This window comes from Myotis davidii, unplaced genomic scaffold (genome assembly GCF_000327345.1).
Source record: "Myotis davidii unplaced genomic scaffold, ASM32734v1 scaffold590, whole genome shotgun sequence".
Classification (NCBI taxonomy): Eukaryota; Metazoa; Chordata; class Mammalia; order Chiroptera; family Vespertilionidae; genus Myotis; species Myotis davidii.
Window position 1 is genome coordinate 881365 of NW_006282381.1, and position 9996 is coordinate 891360.

At 52.8% G+C, this 9996-nt stretch overlaps 2 protein-coding genes across 2 annotated transcripts in view; one reads left to right on the forward strand and one right to left on the reverse strand.

The window, feature by feature from the left end:
* The window catches only part of CNGB1 (cyclic nucleotide gated channel beta 1), an 80974-nt gene extending 78085 nt beyond the window's left edge, over nt 1–2889 (reverse strand). The window contains 1 exon segment of the mRNA XM_015558802.1: nt 2827–2889. The gene's annotated coding sequence lies outside the window, so the exon portion shown is untranslated.
* Nucleotides 2890–6380: 3491 nt separating this feature from the next.
* Nucleotides 6381–9996, forward strand: part of TEPP (testis, prostate and placenta expressed) — a 20796-nt gene continuing 17180 nt past the window's right edge. The window contains exons 1-6 of the mRNA XM_015558860.1: nt 6381–6973; nt 7099–7323; nt 8417–8478; nt 8761–8935; nt 9388–9449; nt 9646–9710. Of these exons, the coding sequence (XP_015414346.1) occupies nt 7101–7323; nt 8417–8478; nt 8761–8935; nt 9388–9449; nt 9646–9710 (587 nt within the window). The 5' untranslated portion in view covers nt 6381–6973; nt 7099–7100. The remainder of the gene's footprint in view (nt 6974–7098; nt 7324–8416; nt 8479–8760; nt 8936–9387; nt 9450–9645; nt 9711–9996) is intronic.

Genomic DNA, 9996 nt, shown 5'->3' on the forward strand with positions numbered 1-9996 from the left:
CTGCGGACTGAAGGGTCCCGGGTTCGATTCCGGTCAAGGGCATGTACCTTGGTTGCGGGCACATCCCCAGTGGGAGATGTGCAGGAGGCAGCTGATCGATGTTTCTCTCTCATTTATGTTTCTAACTCTCTATCTCTCTCCCTTCCTCTCTGTAAAACAATCAATAAAAAATATATTTAAAAAAATATATGTTTGCAGTTATATCTCCAAGTAGCAATAGTCAGGCCCACAAACACATGTGTAGAGAGAGACTGATCACAACAGTGTTACAACAGCAGATGAAAAAATTCACATATCTCTCAACAGGAAACTGGTTATTGGAAAACGCCTCAATGTTCACCTGTTGAATAAATTACACTACATGCAGTAACGGAATATTGTGGATCTATCTGAACTAACATGGGAAGTTTTACATGCTCTAGTCATGAGCAAGTCAGTTAAACTCAGAGTCCCTCAGTTTGCTTGTCTGTAAAATGGGGTATAAGTGCCTACTTTGTCGGGGTGACTGTAAGGATGAAATAAACTGGTTAGAACAGTGAGTTGCACACACTGGAAGCTTAATAAACGGCTGTGACTGTCATTTGGAGTAAAAATGCTTGTTGTAGACAGAACCTAGACACAGAACCTAGAGACAGAACCTAGCGACAGAACCTAGCGAGGGAACATGGCTACAGAACCTGGCTGGAGAACCTACAGAACCTGGTGAGAGAACATGGCAAAAGAACCTGGATAGAACCTAGACAGAACCTGGCAACCGAACCTGGCTGAAGAACCTGGCTACAGAATCTGGCGACCACCTGGCTGGAGAACCTGTTCAGAACCTAGCTGGAGAACCTAGTGAGAGAACCGAACCAGAACTTGGCTAGAGATCCTAACCAGAACTTCGCTGGAGATCCTGACCAGAACTTGGCTAGAGATCCTGGCTAGGCTGCTGATCAACTGAATGCTGTCTCTGTGTCATTCCTTTTTCGCCGACTCCGTCCACACCTTTGGGGACCCCTGGACCTGCTGGGGTTGGACCCCAGCAAGTGAGTATTTTGAGAAAAGCCTTGTGATGGAGAATCAAAAAAATAAAAAAGCAAGATTGAATGATAAAGGAAGTGAAAGTAGGAGTAGCTGACCCTTTCAAGACATATGGACAGAGATGAAGTTGATTCAACCGACAGTGGATTACTGATGTTCAATAATGTGAGATACCCCTGGACCTGCTGGGGTTGGACCCCAGCAAGTGAGTATTTTGAGAAAAGCCTTGTGATGGAGAATCAAAAAAATAAAAAAGCAAGATTGAATGATAAAGGAAGTGAAAGTAGGAGTAGCTGACCCTTTCAAGACATATGGACAGAGATGAAGTTGATTCAACCGACAGTGGATTACTGATGTTCAATAATGTGAGATATCTGAGTCGAGGTAAAGTATTTGAGCGATTTGTGGAGTGCTTTGAAGAAATTACGGTATTTATTGAGAATAAGGATCTGGCAAACTTTCCTCAGATCAATGCGGACCTAAAAAATCTAGCCATGGCTTTGCTAACAATTTTTGCATCAACATATTTTCGTGAGACTTTGTTCTCAGCATTAAATAATATTAAAACGCACAAAAGAAACCAGCTAACAGATGAAGTTAGTGGTGCTTGCTTGGCCTTGAAGTGCACCAAGTATGAACCTGCAATCGAAGAATGAGCAGATAAACTTCTGCACCAAAAAAGTCACTAATTTCTAGTTTTCATACCATTTGATTATCATTGTTTTTATTATTTTTTTTTCCTAAATGTACATTGTTTTCTGTTTTTGTTCATTTTATACATATTTTTGGTTGATTTTTCTTTGTTAAATGGCATTTAAATATATAAAATAAATATCAAAATATTAAAAAAAATGCTTGTTGGAGAATATCATGTTCAGCATAACCCCCTTGCGAACTTTTATAAAAGCATTCTAATAGGTAAGTGGGAAATCTGTTTGAATACAGACAAAATTAACCTATTTTCATGATTGCAATGTTTTAAAGTAAAATGACAGGGAAGCCCCTTGTGCATGGTTTACTGGGATAGGTCAGCCCTGCCTTCTATGGGTTCAGTTTCTGGTATCATTTACCTTCGGGGAACAGGGAGCCCCCTCCCTCGTGATCAGATCCCCGCAGGAGGGCCTGGCCTAGCAGCACCACACAGGTGAGGCTGTGCAAACTCCCAGGCCTGAATGGTCACTTCCGGGCCATGCCCGCCCCAGCCCTGGGCAGCCAGGTGTTGGTAGAGGGCTCCTCTGTCCCTGCTCCACCAGGGACCCCAGCCCCCTGCTGAAAAGGGGAGGCCCGGGCCCAGGATCCCTGCCCCAGGGCCCCACTCCCTGAAGCCCATGGTCATGCTGCCTCCTTCTGCTCACAGCTCTGACTTCCGTCCCCACTCGGCCTCAGCAGCCAGCCTCCCCTATGAGGCGCTCAGCTTCCAAAAAAGTGAATTGGGCCAGACATGACCTCTCCAGGCATCCATGTCCCTGCTGGGTGGGGTATAGACAGTGGCTGGTGGCCCAGGCACCAATGTGGTCCTCGCTGTCCCTCTCAGGACCCCCTTCCCACCAGCCTTTCAGAATCTTTTGAGGAGCTGGTGGAAATGTTGATTCCTAGGCCCCCCAGCCCTCTGCCTGCCTAGAATCTGCATTTCACAAGCTGCCCTGGGAGTCGGATGCACACTAAGGTTTGAGCCGCGCGGGGAGGGCCGGGGGAGGGAAGCCCTGGGTCAGCCTCGCTTGGTTCTCCGTGTCTAAAGGCCTCGCGAGCAGGAGAGCATGGGGATCCCATCAGCAGGCCCACCACCACCTCATCCCCACTTACCTGCTCTGAGGCCGCCACCAGCCAGGAAGTGCCTTCTCCCCACCACTCACAGCTGCCCTCTCAGACATGGGGATTAATTGACAGCACCGGGCAGGCGGGCCCTTAATTGACAGCACAGCACAGGGCCGTGTGCAAAGGATTAGCAGGTGCCAAATGGGGGTGGGGAGGTGGGATGGGGAGGTGGCTGATGTCCAGGGAGCCAACAGCAGCCCCCTAGAGGCCAGCAAGGAGTCTTGGGCGGGGGGAACAGATTTGGGAGCCTCGGGGGGCCCAGAGGCCTGGCTCCCCACATACCTTGGCCAAGCTGCAGAGTGGCTGGTCGGAGAATGACAGCTTGGGGTTCCCGGGTGATCCTGGGAGACTCCTCCAAGTGGCAGGGGCTTGTCCACTCTCGGTCATCAGTGGCCGTACACCCCAGCCCCCCAGCGCCAAGGCCAAACTCAGGCAGATTCTCTCTGGTCCCGAATCCTCGAATCCCGGGCAGCTGGGGCGGGGCAGGGCCTCAGCAGCCCCTGCCTTGGGCTCTGCCCAAACCGCTGTGGTCCCAGGAAGGATCAGAGGACTGAGGGGTGTCTGACTGCGGGTGAGCTGGCCCCCTGAACTGAGGTGGGACCCAGAGATCTCGGGGAGGAGGACAAGAGGGACAGAGGCCCGGGAAAGAGGGACGCTGAGGCGACAGGACCTGGACGGGCGGTGGGGTAGAGGGATGTTCAGCAAAGGGGTGGGAGCCTAACTTGATCATCCACAGTATTTCTGGAGCTCTTCCTCCGCGCCCAACAGCGTGCCAACCTTGGCCCATTGAGCAAGACAGGCACGGGGCCTGCCCTCCTGGAGCTTCTGTTCAACAGAGGGGACAGAAGTAAACCAGATTAAGGAGGAGTAAAGAAACATTGCAGCCCAGCCGGCGTGGCTCAGTGGTCGAGCATGGACCTATGAACCAGGAGGTCACGGCTCAATTCCCAGGTTGTGGGCTCGATCCCCAGGAGGAGGTGTGCATGAGGCAGCTGATTGATGTTGATGTTCCTCTCTCATCAATATCTCTCTCTCCCTCTCCCTTCCTCTCTCTCTCTAAAAAAAATCAATAAAAACATTTTAAAAAAGAAATATTGCAAATTTTGCTGATTCCATGAAAGAAGCAAACAGGGCAGGGAGTAAGGGCTGGCAGGTGTCTGTGAAGAGGTAGACATGTGAGCTGAGACATGAAAAGCAAGATCTGAGTGAACAGTGGACCAAACAGAGGACACTGCCAAGGTGAAGGTCCTGCGGCTGGAATGACCTTGAATGCACCTGAGGAGGAGAGGGGCCGGGGCCGGGGCTCAGTGGGTGTAGGGAGAGTTAGGCCCAGAGATAGGCCCAGGCAGGTCAGGTAGGCCTGTAAGCCATGAGAAGATTGGGTTTTAGCTGATGGGCCGCATGAGCCTGCCTTGTCTGTGGCTGCGACCATAGGTAACGACAAGCCGTGGTTATACTATGGAGCAGGAAAACGGGTTACCACTTGTAGGAAGTTGGGGCTGTGACTTGGAAGAGGTACTGGAAGCTCCTAGACTGTTTTTTGCTTTCTTCAGTTGGCATCTATTTTTTTAGAACAACTTCAAGAGGTATAATTTACAGGCCATATATTTCACCCATTTTAGTGTACAGTGATTTTTTAGTAAAATGCCTGAGCTAGAAAATTAGCACCCTCTAGTTTTAGAACATTCCCATCACCCATTCCACCCTCCCCCCTTTCCCCCCAAGTATGCCTCCTGTGACTTCCCGTCCCACCCCAGCCCCAGGCAACCACTAATCTGCCTTCCGTCTCCCAGGCTTTGCCTTTCGCGCACATTTTATATAAATGGATCGCACAATCTGTGGAGTGTTTTTGTGTGTGATTTCTTTCGTAATGTTCTTAGCATCATGTTTTTGAGGATCATCCACATGATAGCACGTATCTTGGTTTCTTTTTCATTCTCAAGAGTATCCCGTGGTGTAGCTATAACACCGTCTGTTTATCTGTTCGCCAGTCAGCAGACACTTGGGTTCTTGCCACTCTTGGGCCATTATAAAGAATGAACATTTGCGTGAAGTCTTTGTGTGGCCATATCTTTTCATTTATCTTGGGAAGATTCTTAGAGGTACAATTGCTGGGTCATATGTCAATTTATGTTTCACTTTTTCTTTTTTTTAAGTTCAGAGCAGACAGTCGAAGGAGAGAGAGATAGAAACATCAATGATGAGAGCGAATCACCGATTAGCTGCCACCTGCAGGCCCTCTACTGGGGATCAAGCCTGACGGGGAATTGAACCGTTACCTCCTGGTTCATAGGTCGATGCTCAACCACTGAGACACACTGGCCAGGCTCTGTTTCACTTCCTGAGAAGCTGCTAATCTTTTTTTGCAAAGTAGTGCCCCATGTCTGACTTGCGTGGTAGTTACATGAGGTCTCATTTTATAAATTTTTGGTCACATTATTTATGCACTTTCTGTATTTTGTTAAGTTTCACAGCTTTAAAATAGAAATAAATGGGGGGGGGGTGTGACTGAAGTCAACTCTGGGAGAGTTTTCCATGATTTGCGAGCTTGGGGATGCTGCCCTGGGGCTGTATGGGCCCTGCAGGAGGAGAAACTGGGGAGCCAGATCCTACGTGATCTCACAGGCTCAGCACCCACTCAGCACCCGGGCAGGCATATGCAAAGTACATATGCAAAGTATATGCAAATAGGTCAGGCTCTCCCAGGGGTCCCTCACCTGAGGGTCTCTCTCTACTGGTTGTGACCAAGGTGGTAACAGGCCCCAGGGCTTGGGGGCGCTGGGCTTAGGCACTGGTGACCTTGCTTTCTGGGAAGGAGGGAGGGAGGCTGCAGGGGGCTGGGATGATGTATCACCTGCTAATCCCTGTCCTGCTGAGGCCACAGCTCTCCCTGATCCCCTTATGCTGACCCTGGATACGGGCCGCCACTAATCCCCACCCCTGGAGCCCCAAGGGCTGGCAGGCAGGGCAGTGCCCTCGTCCCCGAGGTTTTCAGGGAGGGAGGGCCCTCCCAGACCCCAGACACCCCTCATGGCAGGGCCTGGAGCCCTTGCTTAACACCGATGGGAGCCTTGAGGCCCAGAGAGAGACAGTAACTAGTCTAGGATCACACCGCCTGCCCTGTCCAGCCCTGGCATGGCCATCCCCAGGGAGCCCGGCTCCCTGTCTGACATTTCCCAACATGCCTGGCCTGTGCTGTGGTCCAGGGGACAGCAACCTTCAGGAAGGCTGAAATGGGGGGCAGGGGGGGCAGACAGAGGACCCCTGGCAGCAGGCTCTTCTCCCCAGAGCCTGTGGTTGCTAGGGTTGCCAAGGAGTGGGTGCCCTCACAATCAGGTTGCAATGGGCATTGTGTCTGCAGAACATTCTTTCTTCCCCTACTGTCTTATAAGGCACTGGGCCTGGCCCACCTCCCTTTCTCTTCCCCGCCCTGAGCAGCTGGAAGAAGAGAAAATCCTTATAAGCCCGAGCACTTGAGGCCTGAGCCCTGCAGATCAGGTAGCCACTGTGGGTGGGTCAGGAGCAGAGAGTCCTCCCTTCACTGCTCCACTCCCTGTCCCTCCCCCTGCAAGCCCATCCCCTGTGTCCTCTCCCTGCTCCTCCATGGCCCTAGGTCCTCGCCTCCTGCCCACCTACCACCACCTCCATCTCTCACCTCTAATGGGGCTCATTAAGGAAATGAGCTGAGTCAACAAATCCTCACTACAGTTGAAAAGGCGGAATGGCTCCTGGGAATGCCTGCTTTTTAAAGGGAGGCACTGCCCAGGCAGCGATGTTTCCCCGGCTCCTATCTATCTTGTCCCTCCCCTTCTTTAAAATGCCTTTGTCTCGCTGTAGAATTTTGAGTAAATGCCAGAGGCCTTAGCTAAGGCCAAAAGTCCATAATTAGTTCTCATTCTGAGCTAAATCTGAACCCAGTTGCTGCTGCTGCTTCCTGCTCCTTATTTAAGAATAGACTCAAATGCCACCTCCTGTAGACCATTCCCCGAATGCCACAACCCCAGCCTCCCCAGACGCACACCCCCTGTCCTGACCCTGTCAGAGCCCTTAGCACATCCTGGGTGTGCCATGTTGTCCAACTGTCCCTGCCACCACACAGGGAGCTCATGAAAACATAAAAAAGATCTGGCATACAGTAGGTGCTCAATAAATGTCAGGCCAGAAGACAAACCAGCACTGGCCAAGGTGGTGTTCCGATGCTGAAGGGTGTCTGGCCGACCTGAGCCCACGGTGAACCCCTTTGTACTCTTTGCTCCCCAGCTATGGCCCGCATCATCGACCTGGTTCCCTGGGACGATGGCTCCACCCACGTGTACGCGTCCCCAGCCATCCTGCTCCCCATGGAGCGGCAGAGAAACCAGTTGGCCGGCGTGAAGCAGCAGCTCTACCACCCGTCCCTGCCCAGCCTGCGCCGCATGGACATGGATAATGCCAGGGCCTGCCTGTCGGACGAGCACTGCCAGACCACCACCTACTGCCGCAAAGGTCAGGCCGCCTGGCTCACTGCTGGGGCCCCTGGATCTTTGGCAAAAGGGTGGATGGTTTGGAGGAGAGAGATCTGGGAGTGCAAGGCCATGAGTGGCAGGTGGAAGCAACCAAGGGGCTAGTCCCAGCTCTACTACTTCCTACCCAGGAAACCTCACAGGGTCTGAGCCTCTATTTCCTCATCAGCAAAATGGGGTTGGTAATGGGACCTGCCTCCCAAGACCCAGTGTGAGGTTCAAATGAGATACGACAGGAAAACTAATTAGACTAGTGCCTGGCACCTAACAGGTCTCAACACATGGAGCATATTGATGTAGATGTTGTTATTATTCATGGAGAACAACGGTGCAGAGGTCAGTAGTCGCAGCAGCAGGCAGTGGCAGCAGAAGGAATTAATAATAAAACCACTAATAACAACTTCTGTCCAATCCTCTCTCCACCTGGAAAATACATGGAAATATTTTTTCCATTTGTCTTTTGACTTCTCGTGTTGTTTTTGCAATGCAGAAGTTTATTTTTATGTAGCCAAAGTTATCAACTTTTTCTTTAAGGCTCCCAGATTTAGAGTTGGCACAGCCTTCCCCACCCCAAGATTAGAAAGAAATTTACCCATGTTTTCTTTCTTTTCTTTTTTCTAAAGATTATTTTTAATTGATTTTTTTAAGAGAGAGAAAGGGAACGGAGGAGGAGGAGGAGGAGGAGGAGGAGAAGAAGAAGGGAGACAGACTGGGGGAGGGGGAGACATCCATCAGCTGCCTCTTGCATGTCCCCTATGGGGGATCAAACTAGCAACCTTTCAGTGCATGGGATGATACCCAACCAACTTAGCCACACTAGCCAGTGCTACCCATGTTTTCTTCTAGTACTTCTATAGTTTCTTTTCTCTTAATATTGAAATATTTGATCTTTTGGAGTTTATTCTGTTGTAAGCCATATTAAGTAAAAATCCACTTTATCTTAGTTTTCTTAAAGTTGTCAAATATTTTCCCTCAAAAAATTTTTAAGCTGTGTGGCCCAGCCTCTTCTTTAAGCAGTGTGGGCCTGTGACTGCTGTGCAGGAGGCATCTCCTCTCCCTTCCTCTTCCTTCTTCAGATGACTTTGACAACGCACACTACACACTCCTTGGTGTCCCCAACAAACCCCTGCAGTGCTTGGTGAGTGAGTGTCCTCTGCTCCTGGCCCTGGGTTTGCTCAGGGGAAAGGAAGAAGGCCTTGCCTGCACCCAGCCCCAGGCGCCTCTGGTCTCGGGCTCTACTCCGGGTATTTCCTCGGCCGCCGCCTGGGGACCTGGTCCCCTTCCCGTCTCCATCAGGGGCTTCAGGCGCCCCTCGGTCAGATCAGTGCCAAGTGTCAGCTCCGCCCTCCAGGGTAGTTTGCGTCGGCCTCCCGGGCTTCTGCATCTGCCCCTGAGGCCCTGACTCCCATCGCCCGGTCAGGACATCACCGCCACTGGCCAGAAGATCCGCCACAGGTGCCGCGAGGGAAAGCTGGCGCCCATCCCCCCGGGCATCAACCGAATCAGCTGGCCCAGCTTCACGCGCGCCATCGAGGACTGGTCCCGTTTCGTGTCCTCTGCCGGCGAGTTCAAGCTGCCCTGCCAGAGCCAGAGGGGTTAGTCTCCCGGGCGCGGAGGGTGCCCTGGGGCGGGAGAGGTAGCCGAGCCGCGGGAACCTGGAGTCCGGGATCAGCAGCGCTGACTACGGACGGGAGGGGCTGGGGGTGGCGCTCCAGAAAGGACAGGGCGGGGAAGCTGGGGAGCAGTGGGGGCACTAAGAGGGAAGGGCTGAGACGCATTGAGGGAGATGGAAGCGACGTTCGTCTTAGGGACAGGATGGAGCCCGGTATGAGGCAGGAGCCTTTGGGCTGAGGCTGAGCCCAGGGTGGGTTCTGCGACCCGCGAAGAAGGGTCTGGAGGCGGGGCTTGTTCCCGCCGCTCAGTGGAGGTGGGACAGGTTCTAAGCAGGTGTGGGCGGGGCTGGGTCTAGGGGCGGGGCTCAGGTGAGAGAGAGGGCGGGGCTCGCTCCGAGTGTGCTCGGGGCGGGAGATGGGCGCTCTCTCCGCAGTCGAGAGTTTCAGCGGCTACGCGGTGCGCTATTTGAAGCCGGAGTTGACCCAGAACTGGCGGGTAGGCAGGGCTGCGCTGGCCCGTCCTTGGGGCCCGGCAGGGTGGAGGGAGGAACGGCTAGCCCGGGATGGGGCGTGGGCAGAGGGAGGGTCGAGATCTCCCGCAGAGAGCGCTGTGTGGGGCGTGAGCGGGGTGGGGTTGGGGGGTGCATGTCTCCCGGCTCACGGACCACCCCCATCCCTCTGGCCTGCCCCAGTACTGTCTCAACCAGAACCCCAGCCTGGACCGCTACGGACAGAAGCCCCTGCCTTTCGATTCCCTGTAAGTGAGGCCACAGCGCCCCCCGCCCCACCCCTCCCTGGGCCCCTGTGAGATGAGGGAAAATTCGTTGGCTCCACTACACCACAAGAAAATCGCAATTTCAAAATGAATAACTGTGGAACTTCTGCCGAACGGAGCCCCCTGTCCCCCAGTCCCTGGCAACCTCACCCTTTCGGGTGGCCGAAGGTGCAGCGTAATCCTAGTGGCCTGGAGGCTCCCGAGGTGGGAGCGAGGTTCCCTAAGATGGGAATGTGCCTCCCCACCCCGTTCACCCTCCTTCCTCTCC